The 20,848-nt window shown below is 33.0% G+C and overlaps 1 protein-coding gene across 5 annotated transcripts; it reads left to right on the top strand.

Annotated features, from left to right (window-relative positions):
• The first annotated feature begins 6,754 nt into the window (after positions 1–6,754).
• Positions 6,755–20,111, top strand: LOC141666715 (protein-tyrosine sulfotransferase). 5 transcript variants are annotated; one of them, XR_012552332.1, is made up of 14 exons: positions 6,755–6,890; positions 7,703–7,788; positions 8,204–8,381; positions 8,495–8,572; positions 10,736–11,024; positions 14,259–14,399; positions 15,151–15,255; positions 15,353–15,500; positions 15,803–15,831; positions 15,965–16,033; positions 16,130–16,249; positions 18,701–18,835; positions 19,038–19,232; positions 19,801–20,008. XR_012552332.1 is itself a non-coding variant. In XM_074472872.1 (13 exons), exons 2-13 carry the CDS (start codon positions 7,740–7,742, stop codon positions 19,936–19,938), a joined length of 1,479 nt encoding a protein of 492 aa, XP_074328973.1. In that variant the 5' UTR covers positions 6,755–6,890; positions 7,720–7,739; the 3' UTR covers positions 19,939–20,111. The 5 variants fall into 5 exon arrangements, 4 of the variants coding, with proteins under 4 accessions (XP_074328973.1, XP_074328971.1, XP_074328974.1 ...); XM_074472872.1 differs by lacking the exon at positions 19,038–19,232 and having other exon boundaries at positions 7,720–7,788; positions 19,801–20,111; XM_074472870.1 differs by lacking the exon at positions 19,038–19,232 and having other exon boundaries at positions 19,801–20,111.
• The last annotated feature ends 737 nt before the right edge of the window (positions 20,112–20,848 follow it).

The raw sequence follows: 20,848 nt of genomic DNA, 5'->3' as shown, positions 1-20,848 counted from the left end.
AGCAATCAGAGTTGAAAAGAAAAGAAGTTGAACTCAAAAAGGTATCCCAGATCATTGACATGAGAAAAGACATCCAAAGAACGGAAACTCTTCAAAAGCAACGTCTTCATGATATTAAAGCTAAAGAAAGGAGAAGAGATGTCAGACTGAAGATTGGTGAAAAATGGGATGAAGCTAGGAGAGTACTTGATATGCCTCAGCTAAGCACAAACAATGATAGACAGTTTCTACATCTTCTGGACAAGCTGGAGATCTCTAATCCAAACAATGACGTGTACATGAATGCTATAAAGACTGAAGTCTCAAGGATCACAGCTGCCTTTGACAGATCTCTAAATAAAATGAGCATATTTGTATATTGTCAGAGCGAAGGATCCTTCAAGGTGTCACTTCATCTGTTTGAGAATCGTTCTTTATCAGAGATTTGGGTTCTTCTCAACAAAGGCAAGAGAAGCTCAGAATTGAATGAAGTTCTTCGAGAAAGGCCAAAGAGTTTGCCAGCAGAGCTAGTCCTCAAGTGGTCAACAATCATCATCAGGTAAGATTCTTTAAGTCTGACTGTCTTCAAATCTGCCAGCTCGATTCACAATCTCTTAAAGACTACTCAGCTAGGCATCTTGTCTGGATGGAACATCACTTAAGAACTGCTGGATATTCATCCATGTTGAAAACTCAAGCAGCTGATCTGATTCAAGCTTATTGTGAAAAGAATATTAAAAGGTACAATCAGTTCAAGAATAAGCTAAAGTCAGTTGGAGTTCAACCAGTCAGGCCAGCCAGCTTCACTTCTGAAAAGGATTGTGTCTTTGACAAGGAGTTGCTTCAAGATTTGGAAGAAGGTGAATTCGGAAGGGAAGACAACTGAATTCAATTAGCTCAAAACTCAATGTAATATGATTAGAGCTTTATGAATCAAGATAGACTAATGTAGTTATATGTTCAGTCTAGAGGAACATCTATCTTGTATTCACTTGTAAATTTCTTTTGGAATCTGGAAAATATTAAATATAATCCAGAACTTTTCTGCTATTTACTTTGCATTATTGTTTATATCTTTTTCTTATTTGTTAGTTGAGTTATCCTCTAGGTATTTGTTGTTATTGTCTAACAAACAAATAGGGGGAGATTGAAAGGCATATGTCATAGCCTATTTGTTTATTCGAGGATTTAACTCAACTCAAATAAGGATGTAACAAGTAAATAGTGGTTCTATCGTCAGAGAGATCTCTCAAAGTAACATATGTCAAAGGATTAAGTAACATTGTTCATCTACAGTCTTGAGGACTTGGTTCACTGGAAGAAGCTCAAGAAATTGATCAAGCCTCAGTGATATAAATCAAGATTGTGGATTTAATCAAGTAACAGAGATCTCGTCAGGGTATCAATTAATTACAAGGATTTAGTCTGAAGAAAATCAAGAGTATCAAAGTCAAGGCATGAAGAAACGTCACGGAAGTTAGTCACTCATGAACCAGACAGTACATTGAGTGTCAACATTGAAGTGTGGAATTGATTCATAATTATCAGAAGATTTTCAGAAGAATGGTTGATGTTCAAGAGTAGTATTAATTCTCTATTAATTAATTAAGTCGTATAATTTAATTAAGAAAATAAATTATATCTGTAGAGATTAATTTATTGATTAATTGAATTAATTGATTAATTAATTCTGAATTAATATTATATATTTTCAGAATTGATTTTGAATTAATATTCTATATTAATTCAGCAAGACTATCTTTTGTATTAGCAAGACAATCGGTATGACAATCAATAGTCATACCGAAAGTCATGCCAGTTCATTTGATTGTCTTGCCAGTTCAAATGGATTGTTTTTCCGAAAGTCTTTCTAGTTCAAATGAATTGTCTTGCCGAAAGTCTTTCTGGATCAAGTGGATTGTTTTGTTTACTTAACAACAGCAGCTGATTTTCAACATATAGAATTGAATACAGCCAACTACTCAAGAACACAGAAAGAAAAACAGAAAGCAATGAACTTATTATTCTCAACTGCAATATCTCAGGACATTCATTTCTAGTATTTATTGTTAAATCTTAACCACTAGAAATCCTTTTCTTGTTCTTGTGTAACTATCTAGCGGATCAAAATCCCTAGAACTTAATCTCAAATTGCATTTAGCATTTGATCCTTTTTATTACAAAAATAGAAAAAGTTCATGTCCAATTTATTCTAGATTTGGAATAATTTATTTGAGATTAATCCCTTGTAAACGATACCGTTGTTGTAACACCTTTCAAGTTTAATAATAGTTTTATTTAACTTGAATTTTATTTCACTTTTTTATTCCGCATTTTATTCGATTAAACGGTATTGTTTGTATTCAACCCCCCTTCTACAAATATATTGAGACCTAACAAGTATAAGTGATGATTTCAGTTAAGTACTGATTTGTCCTGTTTAAGTAAGATCTGAAAACTAAACATAAATCATATTAGTCATGACATTATCAAATATATCTAACAGTTATTTATGCTCACTTCAATATCTCTGCAAATTACTAACTGCTTTATTCACCAAAATCCAAACAAGTTTTAAAAAACACAAAATTACTCAAGAAACACATTCCCCCCCCCCCGTCTGTGTTACATTCTGAGCATTTAATATCTAACAAAGGATTATAGATGCGGAGTTTGATAGTTATAAGTTAGAATCAATAGACTGTTTAGTGATTATAGTATTGTCTTATTCTCGTAAAGGATCCGGACGAGACGTGCAATACCGAAGACATACAGAAGGTCAAATGGTGTCACAAAGCCAATAAGGAGTAATTCGAGGAAGCAACAATGTGTTGTAGATAAAGTATAGTCAGAGGTTATCTGTGAATTATGATATGCATAGATTGTGGAGTATAAAGTATAAGGTTGAGTTGTGAGTTTGGAATCGAATTTAAGGCAAGTTTCCTAAATCATTTCTTATATATGTTGCACAGATTGTGATGTTTCTTTCAAGATTATTGTATCATGTTTATGTTGTGAACTACATCTGGTAAACCTTTACATCTGAGAATGAAACCCATGATTCCTTTCTACCTTCAAGTTCTGAAAAATCAAACACTTTATCACATTCTATGAGCACATACCCTACGATACGATACCACGTCAAAATCACCAAATACCTTTCTTTCGATGAATACACACCCTTGTATACCTATTTTCTTGTCATAAATACCAAACCTTTGTTATTACAAAGTTGAAACTCTTTCATACAGGATTTGATTATCAAATGAAAATATTGTTTTAGTTAAATGTTTTTATAACTGTTGATTATGATTCTGTTTATGGAAATGAATGTTTTTATTGAATTGAATTATTAGAATTGGATTGTATTTATAAAATATATGGACCAGATTCGTGGTCAAATGTAGGCCAAATTGTGCCTTGGATCAAGTATAGAGATCATGGTTGTGAGCCATGTTCGGGGTTAGTGCGTGACTGATCAGCAACCTAACCTTGGGTTTTTAGTTAAAACTAGCTTAAAACCCGTGTCATGCACGGATGGCACAAATATTTTTTTAATATTATATTATATTTAAAAAGCTATTTTGAATGAATTTTTAAATTTGTTTATTTAAAATTTTAAAAGATATGACTTAATGATAATTACATTAATATATGTATATGTTTATAGGTTTTTTTAGAACATTTATATCTATTAAAAGTAATAGCATCGGTACCAGGAAAAAAGTATTATTCTAGCGAGTTTATTACTTAATCGATTAACTATCAGAGCTATTTGAAAAAGATAATATTAATGTTTGAATGATATGAATTATGTTTTGTCTAATATTAGTGTGATTTATCCTGGATCAGTAGTTTACATTTTTATTTTATTTTATCCAGCGGCCCATTACTCCGGCCAAATCCAACTAATTATTTTTAGTTTAATTTTAGTCTTTTAAATTCCAGGTCAATAAGATATTTTTGTTTTACCACAATTAATTATTATATATGATTTTATTTTAGTTGGTCGAATTATATTTTGATTTGAATTTTTAATTTTGTGTTAGTTTGGATGAATTATATAATATATTTTTTTTCACGGATAACTAATATATATTATTTTATTTATCTTAGTTCAATAGTAAAAAATATTTAGCCGAGTCAGTAATATTTATTATTAATTTGTCTTAACTTGAGGCGCATTATATCAACAAAATCCAATATATTTAGTTTGCCTAAATTGATTTTAGTCTGAAATATCAATTAGAATAATATATGACTCAATTTGAATTAAAATTTAAAACTGGTAGAAGAGGTTGACTTTTATATCAATTATAAAGATATAAAATTCGATATGAAATATAATTAAAATTGATAGAGGAAGTTGATTTTAATATCAATTAGAATTAGAATTGACTACTCAACTAACTAATCAATTAGAATAATAATTATTAAGTAAGGGTACTTAAGTAATTTCAGCAAGTGCCGACGGACCAACTACCAAACGTTTAATGTTTCGTCTATTAAAATATAGTATAGATGAGTTTTATAATTCTTTTGAACGATTGAATTTCCTAGTTTTCAATTGATACAAAGATTGATGAATCATTTTGTATAATACCCCGCGTTTATGAATTCTTGATAAACTATTTCTGATTGTTATTGTTATATTGGTACTTGCTGAGCATTGTTGCACACCCTTACTTTTCTTCTAACCATTTCAAAAAGGCGTAAAGATTAGTTGTTCGAGTACGATAACATTTAAGGCTAAGGTTAGGCGAAGAGTATGAGTGGTTAAGTTATCCAGAGGTCAAATAAGGTATCCAGTGATATTGATGAGGATGGTTTGAGTTAGAGTTGTTTATTGAGATTCAATTGTAAATCAGGTTTGTAAATAGAGAAGTAGTGATTCTTCTTATCAAATATGACTTCATGTTGTAAAAGATGTTAGTTATTAATAATAGGGGTTGATTCTAATTTCAATGCTATAACCTGTATGCGATCCTGTTTTTAGGTGGTTAAACTGTTTTCTGTTAATTTTTTTACTAAAGCTTTCAAGTTTTCAATTCTTTGGTTTTATTATCTTTTCAAAAATACAGGTTTTCAAAAGTGTTTTAAAAGGATTTTTGTGGGATAACGTCAAATCCAGACACCCGAATTTAAGGGACGTCACAACACCGGTACAAAACCGTAAAACCAAAATCCCCTTACTCCAATTTATATTTTAAGAAGAACTAGCTTTACAACTCGTGCACGGGTCGTCATTAATATTTTTATATTATTTAAAATTATAATAAATTTCTTTTTGAATTATTACCTTGTCAGTATATTTATAATAATATAAATATTTGTTGTTGGGTAGGTTCGAACCTATGAGTTTTAGTATTGTGTAAATAATAATATAAATATCTGTTGTTGGCGGGGTTCGAACTTGGGAGCTTGAGCAGTGCATATTCTTAGTATTCGAATCTAATGGTTCTGATCAATTGATTAAAAAGATACAACAGTCATAATTGGGGATAACCAAACTAACCAAAAAAATACATGCAATATTATACCGATTCCGATTATTATAGTATAGTACAGATATAGTTTTGTTGAATAAAATTGAAGAAAAAATGAAAGTAATAATTCGAAAAGACATCCTTGTACATGCGGAAAAAGGATGATGAACAAGATTGAAGGTAGGTTGGTTAATTATCCTGGGTGGTGGCCTTATATGTCACTTTGACATAGAAAATGGTCTAAATTGTCATTTTCGAAAAAGATGACCCTATATGTCACTTCTTAACGGAACATCGTGTTCCGTTTTGATTTTTTTTTTATTTAAAGGTAAAACGGAACTTCGTCTAACGTTTTAGCACTTTAATTTTTTTTATATACGGGAAAACGGAACTTCATGTACCGTTTTAGCACTTTGATTTTTTTTAGGGTAAGACGTTAGATAAAGCAGCGTTTTGTAGCAAAACGTCACATAAAGTAACGTTTTTACCCTTTTTTTAAAAAAATATAAACAAAACACTATATCTTGTAATTTATTAATTCATAAATTAATAAAAAATATTTTAAATTATTTTCTAAAACCCAAAAGGGGATTGTTTAACACTAAAATGTTAAAAATTATTAAATTGAGTTACATCCTTAAATTTTATAATTATTTAATTCAAAATTAATATTTCTGCTTCCTAGGGTTTAGATTAAATTAGGGTTTAGGTAGGCCCTAAAACCTAAATCCTAAACCCTAAATCGGTGTAACATTTATTAATTTCTTTTTAAATGTTTCTAAAATCCAAAAGAAAATTGGTGAACCTTAAATATTAAAAATTGTTAATTTTATAATTATTTAATTTAAAATTAATATTTCTGGTTCCTAGAAACCCTAGATTAAATTAGGGTTTAGGCTCTAGGGTTTAGGGCCTAAACCTAAACCCTAAATCGGTGTAACATTTATTAATTTGTTTTTAAATGTTTCCAAAACCCAAAAGGGAATTGGTGAACTCTAAATGTTAAAAATTGTTAAATTATGGTATTATTTATAAATTCTAAAAATATTAAATAAATATAAATATTGAAAAACATAATATTAAATGATGTTTCCGGAACCCTAAATAATACATCAAAACAAGCTTAAAATAAGAAAACAAAACAGAAAATAAAGGAAATACAAAACGTGACTTGAAGTCACGTTGCTACTTTATTAAAAAAATAAGAGACAAAACGGAAGACGATGTTCCGTTTTGTATATATTAAAAAACGGAACATTATATATGAGATGACATTTTGGGTCTTTCTCCCGACAATTTGGGCATTATTAACTGAAATAGCAAGGGCCTTTGTTCAATCATCCTAACACACTGAACAGAACAGAGTTTGACTTGATTTCATTCGTTCAACTCCTCCTCGTATTCAACTAATCCTTCACTTCCAAGGTAATTTTTTGTGTCTTCTGTAATCTGTTATTACTATTGTGTTTGTTCTTTTGTCCCTCATATCTTGATTTCAATTTGGATGCTACAAAACCCTCATATTTATTTCCTTAAGAAATTAAAAATGATAGTAATTTGGAATGGATTTTTAGTAGGGGTATTGCGCAAATTATAGTGATTGCTTTTCTTTTTAGCATAGTTATACCTTTCAAGTTCACTGGATTTCGTACTTTGTTTCATGCCTGCCTATATATTAAGTTGCTGTTAAACAAGGTTTCTGTTCAAGAATATTGTTTTGCTAAGATTACAATTTGTGAAGAATGCCAAAATTTTGAGATTTTGTCACTTGCATTCTTTCAAATTGAATGCCACAGCCCTCTCTCGCACCATGTTGAGGTATTGGGTGTGTAGTAAGTTGCCTTTGAAAGTTACACGTTTAAGGTTAGAAGATACCTTTATATCTCCTACGCTCCCTGTGGGGTTGGGGTTGAAGGACTCCCTGCTAGTTTTTAGTGCTTTCTTAAGTACTTGCTCTCATTGCTTTATTCCTTGTGTGCTAATTTGCCATTTGACCCAACAAAGATCTTTTGGGCCACCTCCCCAAGTAAATGGGTAGTGCTGTCGGTAAAAGTTGTATGACTTTGTAATTAGTCCTATGTTTGTTAATAATTGTGGTGTAACCATCGTGCTTGTTCTTTTATCTTATATTTTTATTTAATCATAATTACTGATATGTTAGTTTTGAAATTCTATTATTAAAGTTAATTTTAAAGATGCAGGTGAATACTTTTAACTGTATTATCCTGACCATGTAGATTTGCTCAAATTTTAGAGTTGGAATCCAGTGGATGGATGATGGATCATACTCTTAAGTTGGCTTTGCTTCTGTTTATTGTGGTTGGTATGTACGAATTCCTTACTCCCACACTTCCCTTTAGCCCAAATATTAAATATGTAAAAAAAAAGTAGAAGGAAAGAAGTGAAATCATTGTAGCTCGTCAAGGTAATGATTAAAGTTTTTTAATTACAACTTTGTTGGAAAGTAAGCTATGAGGTTTTCTACATTCAGTGTGTTGATTAAAAATATGTAATCTTTTTCTTGGCATTGTATCTATTTTATGTTGCTTTGTTTTAGATAATGCAGAGATTGACATTGCACAGTTCTAGCCGCTTTAATATAGAGTTGACATTTTTCTGTACCCTGTTCCATTATCCTTGTTAAACTGTTCAATATCTAGGAAATGCTAACGTGCTTCATATAGCTATTATAATTCCAACTGAACTCTCTACTTATGGGACATGACCTACTTTCGCAGCTTGTGCCATAAAGAGAGCATCTTCCAGCGAAAATGATTTTGAGCATTGTGAAACTACTGTCAAGCAGTGGGCATCTGCTTCTCTAGACCCAGATGTTGAAGAAGATAAACAAATACTACGGGACTTGTTATTCTTCCTTCATGTTCCAAGAACAGGAGGGCGGACATATTATCAATGGTATATTATTATTTCCATGTGGAAATTTGTATCCTTATTTATAGGTACAAGTTCAAATAAACACCTTGAAAGAAATCTAAGTCATTATTTACACTTATATATATTGTTTACAGTTTCTTAAAAAAGCTGTACTCTAGCTCTAGCTCTCTGGAGTGCCCTCGTTCTTATGACAAGTTGCGGTTCAATCCCAGGTGACTTAAATTCTCATGTTTGTTGTTATTACTTACATGTTACGTTGTTCATTTTTATTACATGATACTGGCAGTTAGCTATTTTGTCAGCTAGCACTGCAGGCCAGGTCATTGAATTGACCATCAGCCTTCCTCAGTGTTCAACTTGGCCTTAAGTCGTCTTAATAAATAGTTTATTAAGAAAAACGGCAAAACAAAAGGTAATATAAAAATGAAGGTCTAAATTTAAAGTAAAAATTGGGAGCATGATTCTTCTTTCTTCCACAATTTTAGACATAGTAAGGAGTGATTTTAGTCCAAATCTGCATAATTTAACAAGGAAAGGAGATTAAGTTAAATACAGAATATGAATTTTGACTTGCTTCCATCGTGCATGGTTTCAACTTTTAAGTACTCAAAATAAGTTAAATTTACATCAAGGACCTTGAATTTTTATACATGACACTTGCAGATTGAGGTATTGATGTGAATAAATTGAAACTTGACCTTTTTTTATTGCGTCGATCAACCTATTACCCTTGAGGCCACCATGTCAAAAGTCAGGCACTAGGGAATAAGGAAAACATTTTTTTTGGCATGCTTTTCTAATTCACACTTTAGATGAGGTACCCTTGTTATGACATTACACAATACACAGTAAGAGGTTAAAATATATTATCCTCTTCCTACTGCTTTCTGTCATCGAGTCAGACACTGTCGAGTTGATGCATTTGAGAAATTTCAAGATTCAATGTATTATAATAATATATAAGATTTGCAGTGTACACATCCAAAAATATCTATACAAGTTGCAAGTATACAAGCTTTTAAACATCCAAAATATTAAACTTTCATTCACATATTTATAGCCGAACATTTAGAAGTGAACGAATTTTTAAAATTTTCAAGTGTTTGGTATGTCGACTTGTGTGAACCTTATATATTTTCATACTTCGTTCTTAGTAAAACCGAAAATTCTACCTTGTTTAGGGGTTTTACTACTTTCTGGAACAAGATTTTCCTCTTTTAACTATGGTTTGCTTTAAGTGGAGTTTGGAAAATGTTCTGTTGTGGTATAACCGTGACATTACGTCTTTTTATCTCATCTTATTGTTGTTAATGTGGGAAGGTGATCACTTTATGTAAACTAAAAGACCTTAAAGCTGATGATAGAATGTATAGTGAATGGACCACCTCATATGAAATTGTTATGTTACCCTCTTATTGTAGGTGGAGTGTTCTGACTCTTTGGTTCTTGCCTCACTGTGTTTCTTGTCCATAAAGGTTTTTGCTTTTTTTTTTCTTATAAAAAATAGATAAATACTTAGAGTTTTTCCTTAGGCTCCACTGACAAATAGAATTAAGTGACCCTTATTTTGAGTGCTCATTATTGAGTCCAAGATGGTGCCTAAAGAAGTTTTGCATATGTTTCATACAGTGATATGCTTGGAACTCTAGATTACAAGTGCTTGTCCTATACATTCGATGAGATTAATGAGATGCAAGCATATTATGATCAAGCTCTGCTGTGTTTTCTGAGGATTATAAAAGAACTTGTGAAGAGGCTCAGATTAGTAAAAATGATTAGTAATGAAAATTATTGTCTTCATTGTTAGTCTCTGCCTATGCGGATACTTTTATCGTTTTGTCCTTCCCAAATAGTCTTGTGTTTTATGCTTTATTTGTAGTTATATTTGGAGATTTATTCATTTGAATTTGGAAGATGCGAACACAGGAAATGCCTGGAAACATGTGATTTATTTCCAATATTGTCACATAATCAACTAACAGAGTTTTAAATGCCAGACTCTCTCTTTTACCACTATTGTTTCTGTGATCGTGCCTATGTTTTTCTCCTTGCAAGAGGTTTTGGATAAGATGCTCTTTCAGATATTCAATTTATTGGATAGTCTTTATATGTTAGCTTCAATTGTTATTCTGCTTAACTGTCTAACTCAAAATGAAATTCGTTAAATAAGTGTGCATGTCGTCCTTTAAATGTAAAGTTGTTTACATGATGTGGAAGTAATCTTCAAATAAACTTTTAATTAGAACAAAATGCTTCATTTGTTATTAGCATAAATTTTGAAATATGGACTCTAAAGTTCTGATGATCTAAACGATCTTGACTTTGTAAATTCTCTTAAGTTCCCTATTAAATTTTGATTATTTTCTTACTTGCAGAAAAACAGATTGCAGGTTGTTATCTACTCATGATGATTATAGCATCATGTCCAAACTTCCAAAAGATAAAACTTCAGCAATGACCATACTAAGGAACCCACTTGACCGTATTTTTAGCACTTATGAATTTTCAATAGAGGTTGCTGCTAGGTTTTTGATTCATCCAAACATAACATCTGCCACAAGAATGTCTGCTCGCATACGCGCAAAGAGAGCTGGAGTTAGCACACTGGACATATGGCCTTGGAAGTATTTGGTTCCTTGGATGAGAGAGGATCTATTTGCACGGGTATTTTTGTCTAGAATATTCATATATCTTACCTTGTTGATTCTTTATCTTTTCACTGAATTATCTGTTGTTACCCTATTTTTGAATACCTTGTGTGGGAATTGTTTTTATTTTGATTGACTTGTGAATGCTATATGCTTTACTGGTCTTCAAAATAAACAAAATTTCCTTGTAATATTTCAAAAAAGCAGAGTTATAATTTTAAAAGATTTGGTCGATTCCTCTGATTTTCTTGAGTTTCTCGAGGATAAGGGGAGATAAATGACAAAAGATGTTGCTCTTTATTTTATTTGGGGAAAGGTGTTCTCCTTTTTCATATGAACTCCAATGACGTTTAATTGCAAAACATTTCAGTCTTAATTTTAATTACCAATACAAGTGGAAAAAAAAATCAGTTTTCCTGCTGGAGTTAGCTGAGAAACAATGACTACATATGCATCATGTGACCTTAAAGGATTTTAACATCGAAGGTTTAGGATAGCAATATAGCATAAACTGTCGAAGGCTAAATTTTTGAAAAATAGCAATGTAGATTCATGAGGCTTCAATACATTGATGTGGTGAATAAAATTATGTTAATCTGTAATTTAAAGTTGAATACTCTTCTAGTCAGTAACGAAGAGATTTTAGATTTATGATTTGGTTTTGTGCTTCATGTACCCAAGGTGTTTTTTATACTTAGCAAAAAAAGTGATTTTTATAGAAAAAACTTATTAGAAAGGAAGAATCAGTTAAATTATAACTAATCTAGACTTTAGGGATCCTTGTGGGCAAGGATTTGTTCTGCGCTGACAAAATTGTGATTTAAGATTTAATGGTGACTTTCTGGATTAATGACCTCTTAGGGTTTAAATTTAAGAATGTAGTTATTCGTAAACTACGATTGATTTAAGATGTGTATCTTTTCTATCACAGTTTTAGCTATCACCCTCCCCCCCCTCCCTCCCTCCCTCCCTCCCTCCCTCCCTCCCCCCTCCCTCCCTCCCTCACTCCCTCCCTCCCTCTCTCCCTCCCTCTCCCTCTGGCTAGTATTTTTTTATCTGATTTAATATCCTACATCGTCTGGAGAGTAATCATTGACTGTGGCTTGTGATTCGCATTTTAGAGTCGCTCTTTACTTGATTAAGTTAAGTATATATGTGTACGCTTTTTTAATCCTTTTCTTCGTTTTCTTTTTTAGGCAATTAAACTTTTGTTCTACTCTGTCATGAACTAGATCTTTTGGAGTCTGTAATTTGATTTGAATACAATATCACTTTGTTTACAGAACTCTAGGTGAAGACTCACTCAACCCAGAAAACTCAATAAGTGTCGATTTCCCCATCGTGCTTAAAAAATTATGCCCATAGTAACCTCATTTTAGAAGTACAAATAACTATTTGGCACATCTGTAGCGTACAAAGAAGTAGTTAAAACTATTTTGAGTTGGCGATGTCTAGTGTAAATTCAGTATGAGCTCAGTGGAAAAGTGATATTGGACCTGATGTGATTTTGATACTTAAACATATTTTACTTGCCCATTCTGTTCCTTCCCAGTGCACCATTATATTAGCTCATCCAATTCAATGTAAGTTAAAATAATTGGTGAATGGATTCTTTTATGTTGAAATATTTAAGAGAATTCATAACTTGCATTGTTATCACGAAGACGATTAGTCGACGACTAGTCGACGACTAGTCAGCGACTAGTCGACGCGAAGGTACTCAGGCGCCGAGAGTCTCAAAGCCCGACTTATCGTCGTCTAGTTGACGTGAAGGTCGCCCAAAAGTCTCGTAACCCGACTTGGGGTCTTCATAACAATAATTGTGGTGTACCGTGCATATTTTGAACTTACTATTCTATTACTTTTGATTTAAATTATAAAACTAACATGTTCAATTATATTATATATTAAATCAAGTAATTATATGTATAATGAACATTTTGTCGACTTTTTACGACTAATCGGACGACTTATCGACTAGTCTTCACGAAGGTACTCGGGCGTCGAGGGTCGACTTGGCGCCGTGATAACCTTGGTAACTTGTTACGTTCTTTGCTTCTATTTCACTATCTTACAATAGATGTGATCTCTCTAGTTTATTAGCTTGTTGCTTCATAAATATACATGTTGAATTTCACCCTTGTTTTGTGTCCATTATACAACTGCCTTAAAAAAAGTTCAAAAAAGTTTCTAGGTGGGAGCCTACGCTCTAGGTGCTTGGCTTATGGAAGCATAGAAATTGAGATCACCATGCGTTGTCCTGGTCATTGTACAATAAGTTCAGTGCTAAAGGCTACATTTAAAGTTTAGGTTTACAAATTACGAGGGAACACCTACTCTCCAAAAAAATATATAGTTGCTTCTCGGATATTGGATTGCAATCAGGTGCTGGTATTAAGACAGCACTGAAAAGTCAGGTCAAGTTTTGGGTCTGTATGAGACCAAGGTTACCTCGACGCCCGAGTACCTTCGTGAAGACTAGTCGATAAGTCGCCCGACTAGTCGTAAAAATTCGACAAAATGTTCATTATACATATAATTACTTGATTTAATATATAATATAATTGAACATGTTAGTTTTATAATTTAAATCAAAAGTAATAGAATAGTAAGTTTAAAATATGCACGGTACACCACATTTATTGTTATGAAGACCCATGTCGGGTTACGAGACTCTTGGGAGACCTTCACGTCAACTAGTCGACGACAAGTCGGGCTTCGAGACTCTCGGCGCCTGAGTTCCTTCGCGTCGACTAGTCGTCAACTAGTCGCGGACTAGTCGTCGACTAGTCGCGGACTAGTCGTCGACTAGTCGTCTTCGTAATAACATTATGACCTTGCGTCGGTAACACTGGATGAACTAACATCAGACTGGTATTAGTGTTAATAATCATGGCCGGAATCTCTTATGTTTTTCAATTGTATTTTTTTCGTGGAATCCTATATTCATAGCCAACGGTTCTGGATCTAGAAGTTGAAGTTTATAGGAAACGACCATAGATCATTATATATTGGAAGCATAATAAAGTGTCATCACTAATTTAGTATGATATATAACATTACGTATTCCGTTATAATGAACTGACTAAAATAATGTGCCATTTGCTTAACTTGTACCTATATGGCTCTATAGTAGTGTGCCGCTTGCTTAACTTGTGTTCATATAGCACCATAGCAGTGTATACTGTTAGTATACATTTCCGGTACTGTTTTTGGATTATATATGCCTAATGTTAATTTTGCATGACAGCGAGAAGCCAGAAAGCTCAAGGGCTCAGCTTCTACTTTAAGTAACCAGTCATACAGTATGAAGGACACAGTAATGCCGTTACTGGAATACATACATAATCCAATAGCTCAGGACATTATTCATAATGGAGCTACATTTCAGGTATCATAGCATATGCCTGTATTTCAAGGCAGACCGTCCCAAGTTTTTTAAGTTTCTTACTCAGTTTGCCATATACTTGAAAATGTTTGACTGTAAAATAATGGTAGCACTGGTAATACCACCCATTAGGTCTTCATGGTTATTTAACATCATTCAAACCATAGCGAAAATGTCATAATAATGTGTGTAGAGGCACAAACATGTAATGGTTCTCTTATAAGAATGAAATGAGTCGTGATTATGATCTCCATTTTGTTCATCAGCCAAAATTCTGGTCAACTTTTCGTGGCTATTGTATCTTTATATATAGTGCTACATTGTGACAGTCACAGAGGACAACAGAAGAACAATGAATTTAATTGCACATAGATCTTATAGGATTGTGATCATAAGTATTAATCACTTCCACTGTTTTCTGATTGCAAATTTGATTCTTAACAGAGAGGAAAAATGAGTAATATTCCATACGTAACTGTAACCTGATATGTCATATTGTCTGACGTATATATATAAAAGGTAATAAATTCAACAAGACAATTATGTGTCTGGTATGTTGTGTGACCTGAGTTCTGAAGCCAATGTTGTGTGACCACCTCTCCCAAAGGCTTAAGATTTTAGCAGAAGCCACTAATTAGATATATACTTTTAACAGGTCTTATTTATTGCACTCATTGATTACTAAAAGATTAACTTCTTTCTCATATATAAGCAGTATATGTTGCATTGTTTCGCTAACTAATATTGTAATAAGATTGCAGGATTGACCAATAACTCTAATTTAGAGAGTTCACATAAAGTACGTGATTGCGTTGTGAAGTATCAAAGTCTTGGTGAACATGTACTCGTAGTTGCTAAGGTAACAATGTGATGCTATGTTACATACATACAGTTAGATGATAGTACGCTAATTTGCCATGTGCCTGCATGATGTTAGATTCTTCCAAATCTTGCAGAAGAGGTTGGACAACATGTTGTTTGTTGGACTTACTGAGAAACACAAGGAATCTGCCACTTTGTTTTCGAATGTGGTTGGTGCACAAGTGATTACCCAATTGATGAAATTAGACTCAACTGCTGAGCAGACGATTCACAGTGATTCAGGTACATATAGCTAGTGAACAGTTTGCAAGCAAACAATTCCCTCTATAATATACATAAGCCAATTAATATTATATATAAGTATTCTTCACTTTTGTTCCCCATCTTTGCTGCTCTAAAAACTTTTGCATGTGTGGAGATTGGAGATGTTACTGCTAACAATTTTCAGTTACCACATTTTGGGTGCATAAGAAAATTGTAAGATATAATCCTTGGTTCCAAGGATCATTCTAGTTGACTGGCTTATTAATTGTTAACTATGAAACTAATCCGTTTTGCTGCATAACAAATACTCTCACTTCCAGATTCAGAGTCTGACACTTCGCTTCATCAGGTAAAAGCTGTCAACCTTTTGCTCTTTACTGGGATTTGTTTAGATAATTGTCATATGCGATTTTTTTTTTCAATTGAAAAGTGGTTAAGATTCCTGCATGATGATTTTTTTTTGTGCATTGCCTTTGTAACAGAATAGTAGTTCATACCGAATGGTGAAGAAGATCTCTCCTGTTACAACAGTTGAAGTCACAAATGAAAATGTAAGCACAACACCCTCCTTTGTTCTAATGTGCTTGCTAACTTATGACCATTGTAATATTAAAGTTCCACTCAAGAGCCCTCTGTGACCACGTCAGATGACTGTGGAGGACCTTATGGAAGCTTATGAGACCTGTGTTTCTAACTTACGTAAAACCCAAGCACAAAGACGGAATATGTCATTAAATAGAATCTCTCCTGCAAACTTTACGAAGGAGGTGATATTTCTTTTCGTCAAATGGTCACAATTTCAATTTCTATGGATCATACATATTTTTTGTAAGAGAAATGGTCACTAGATTGTATCATCCTAAATAACAACTTATGTGTACCACGGTTGCTATCTCTATTGGATCCACCTGTTATGGGTTGTTCAATCTGTTTCGCTTTAGAGCAAGTCTAATAGACTATCTATTCATGCTCCTAAATTGAAATTTAAGGAATGAGAGTAATAAATGTGCTCCAACAATCTCCAAACGGTTCATCAAATCACTAAGAGCATCGATTCACTGCTTATTTTTTAAGTAACATCCTGCTCCTGTTAAGGATCTCCTAACCAATATTTTATAATAAAATATGAGAACCACTATTTTCGTCTCTCTTATAGATTGTACTTTATGTGAAAGAGTCCACTTTTGATGATAAAGTATTAATTAAGTAGGGGTATAAGGAGTTTATTTGGAGACTAGAATGCTTGTTTGTATCCTAAACTATTATAGCATCTTCAAGACACTCTTGGTTTACTCTTTACAAATAATATAAATTATTGGCTCTTAATGATTTAGTATTTGTGCTCATTTCCAACAATTCTCTTTATATTCACTCCTCAATTAATATTTTATTTTTAAAAACATTTTCAATTCATTAGAGTATAAAAGGAAGTGGAGAGAGAAAGATAGTGTAGCTATGAATATATAGTACTCCCTCCATACCACCCAACTATTAATATATGGGTGGGGCATGGTAATTAAGAACGGTAAAGAAAAGTGCGCAAGTTAGTGGGACATACTAAAATTAGTGAAGAAAAATATATTATTTTAAGAAATGTTAACAATTGGATGGGACATTTCAAAAAGAAAAGTGTTAACAATTTGTTGGGAGTAGGACGGGGTGAGTGTAATATTAGTTTTTAGTTGAATTATGCTCTTATAGTTGAGAGGAGAGGTTTAGCAAAAAAAATGTTGAGAAGAGAAGAGGTTCTTAGTCATTTTAAGAGTCACTAGGAGCCTCTTGGAGCAACAATTTTGTTCACCCTCTATTTTTGAGTTAAGAATGCATAGTCTCTTGGAGATGCTCAAAGAGCCATAATTTATTATTTTATATGAGTGAGCTAAGAGACATTATGACTTGCTCTTAGGCATGTGGGCTTGGTCTCACAAGATAATTGCAAGAAAATCTTAATTATGTTGTACCCACATCTCCTGGATGAGCTGCGAAACAGCTATTTATTTAATTAAAAATTAAGGCTATGGTTTGAACGGGAACCCCCTTGGCATGAGAACCGCGAATTTTTTGGTTTATACTGTATTCTGCAATATTTGATGCCAAAACGTCAAACTATATTTTGAGAAAAACATAAAATTTATATTTTAATAACAAATTTGCAGAACCAACCACCGCAAATTTGTTATTGCAAATTTGTTATTGAAATTATTGTCAAGGATTTTTTTTCTCAAATTATAACTTTAATGAATTTGGATCAAATACTGCAAAATACAATATGAACAAGTGCAGAAGGAAAAGGTCGAGACCATGCAGCTAAGCCTCGGGAGAATGCTTAGTCAGATGACTTTAGTTGGTACTTCCGAGATGAGAAGAATTTCCTAACAAATTTAAGTGTTGATTAACTCAGTACTTTACTTGCAAATTGATTTTGAGATAAAAAGCATAGCCTAGCAGGAAATATATATTACAGTAGAAGTTAAGCTTCTGCGTCAAGTTGCTGTTCTTGTGGTTTACATAGTTCTTACGAATTCTTACACCAAGGTGGTTCACTGGATCGGACTCTGTAAATTAATTCCTCCAGAAAGAATTTTCCTTTTGAGGAATGCTTGCGCTAGCTTACACAGGATAAAGTTTACCTAGAGGACTTGGCAAAAATATGAAGCTTGATAATTTCCACCAATTCTAGTATTGCAAATCAAACTTGAAGAGAGTATGGGTCAACAATATTGTTATTCGACTTTCTTAGCCATTCACTTGCTAGAATCTTCATGTTGATGTGCATATAAAAAGCATTATAAAACTTAAAGATGAGCAAGTATGATAGAATGATTATAAGGGGCCACGGTTCTTGAGTTCACACTCATCACTTTATATATGAATCTAAGCATGCATTTATCTTCTATGATCATGTTAGATAACAGATTTACCCTTCATATAAAGAATTTCAATTAAATTAATGATCCACTTAATAGTATTATTCAAAAATTATCATTATTTACATCTAAGACCATCTAGAATGTACGATTTAATTATTTGGAAGGTAAGGAGGGAGAGATCTAGGTATGGTTCAGTGGCAACGTTGTCCACACAGCTGCAAATTGTTTTGTAGTGGCAACTGGGAAGCTGTACATTTTCAGACTTGATTTTCTATATACAAATATGTTCAACAGATAAAATATTATTTCTATACAAATATCAGAATCCTAATTTTTGAAAATTGTCAGGCGCGTCTGCATGTTCCCAAACTAGTACTCGAGGAGATCATGTCACTTAATATTCTAGACATGGAACTGTACAAGTATGCACAGGGCATTTTTGCAAAGCAACATAGACATATGCCGCTAAAGTCGGCTGCTCCAGTAAGTTCCTCCTTTCTCAAACTCTACATAAAAGTCTTAGTTTGTGATTCAAATTCTTCTGCCTACTACAGTATGACTACAAAAGTAGATTGCATATTAATTTATTTGCACTTTGGCAGCCAGAATTTATTTTTTATCAACTAAATGGCCCAACAATTCATCCCCTTACATGTAACGTACTTCTGTCAAATTGCTTGGACAGCAACGAAAATTAAGGGCGGAAAGTTTATCTATTTCTCTAAAGTGTCATCACTGGAAGTCTTTGGATGTCATTAAGATTGCAAAAGAGCTCCAACTAACCCTAGTTCGTGCTTAAGCATCTTCAACCATTTGCCTGTTGATCATCGGAATCCATAAATTTCCTCCAGATTAATCTGTTCTTGATCAAAGTCATCAAGTACGTGAAATTAAGATACCAGTTAATATTTGTGAAATTCAGGAATAGTTAAGTTCAGTTGTCAACGTCAAAAATGAGTTCCCGAGTCAAATTTGTCAAGGGAGGGGAGGGGAGGGGAGGGGGTGAATGAAATTTATGGTTTAGAGGGTTTAAAATAGGAGGTAGGGAGAAGAGACCGTGGAGTGTCAGTCTATAGGAAAAAGATATGGAGGGGTTTAGAGTTGGAGAACAAGGAGATAAAGAGTTAACAGTATGGTTGAGAGAACAAAACTTACATCACAGTTCATAGTTGATTGTAGAAAATATGATAATACATGATCGCTTAGCTGGTCTGAGATATAACATAAGCTTTTAGGTTTTCTAGTTATTGAATTTTTGATGTTGCTAATGACAAGTTATCTCGATCAAAAGTACATGTGTAATTTAGGTGTCGGTAAGCATTTATCATTACCATCACCAGCCATAGACCGAGTATATATGTTATTTTCGTGTTTCCTTGGTTGCACTAAATTAATATGTACATGTATTGTTGTTTAATGTTTTGAGTATCAAATCTTATGAATCGCAGGACACAAAGGAGAACCGGTTAATATCTCCACTTGGTGCCCTTCACTGGAAAGTAGCCTTTTTATCCAGCATTTCGCTGCTTGTGTTTGTTTCACTAGTTGTAATTGCTAGAAGAAAAAAATTAAAAATCAAAGTATGACATTAAAGTTTAAAGTGATGAGAATGCAAGATTTAATGAGAAAGGAATGGAAGGATACGCCTATTTTTAATATCCCCTAGTATTTAAAGCCACTCATGGCAATTTTGTTGAGAATGGGGTAATCCAATTATTGTTGTAATAATATATGGTCATGCTTTATTAGTAGTACAGTATGTAGTTATTGCTTCGTGATTGTTTATGTATGTAATCAGAAAACAGTGACATGATCTAAGAGGGTTGTTGATGGAGAAATATATTTTATGTGAAAATATAACCAAACTTCTAAATTTCTCTCTCTCTCTCTCTCTATTCTTATCTCTATCTTTCTTACTATTTTTCTTAGTTATTCTCTTCAATTCTTTGTACTAAATCACTGCAATTTGTTAGTATAATTAGCTTCCCTGCATCAATGGTATCAGAGCTAAAACAACGCATCTTATTTGCGTAATTGTGAATTCTGACTCCTAATAATACTCGGAAAACTTACGCGGCTGCTGTGAATATGGAGGAATAGTTTAAGACGTATTCTTATTCCATTGACAGTAAGATCGAGGAGCAATCGCGTGTAATCGCGAAGCGTTTAGAGGAAAATGATAAAAAGTTTGATGAAATGATAAATGATGTGTGAGATGAGTGTTAACCGTTTGATAGAAGGCCTGAGAGATGATACTACTCGTTCAACGGCCGAAACAATCAGAATTGATACTACTGGAGATAATTACTTTCCGAGAACTCTAGGTTTTACTCCTAAAGTTGAATTTCCTAAGTTCGATGGCAGTGGTGCAAGAAATTAGGTTAAAAAATTGTGTGAAGTACTTTTCCTTGTGTAAAATTCCTATATATGTGATAAGGCTGAAGTTTGGGTGTTTAGTTATCTGTCAATTAAACGAAATGTGGATTGGTCTGAGTT

This window comes from Apium graveolens, chromosome 6 (genome assembly GCF_009905375.1).
Source record: "Apium graveolens cultivar Ventura chromosome 6, ASM990537v1, whole genome shotgun sequence".
Classification (NCBI taxonomy): domain Eukaryota; kingdom Viridiplantae; phylum Streptophyta; class Magnoliopsida; order Apiales; family Apiaceae; genus Apium; species Apium graveolens.
Note: the sequence above shows the minus strand (reverse complement) of the source record. Positions and strands in the feature narration are given on the sequence as shown.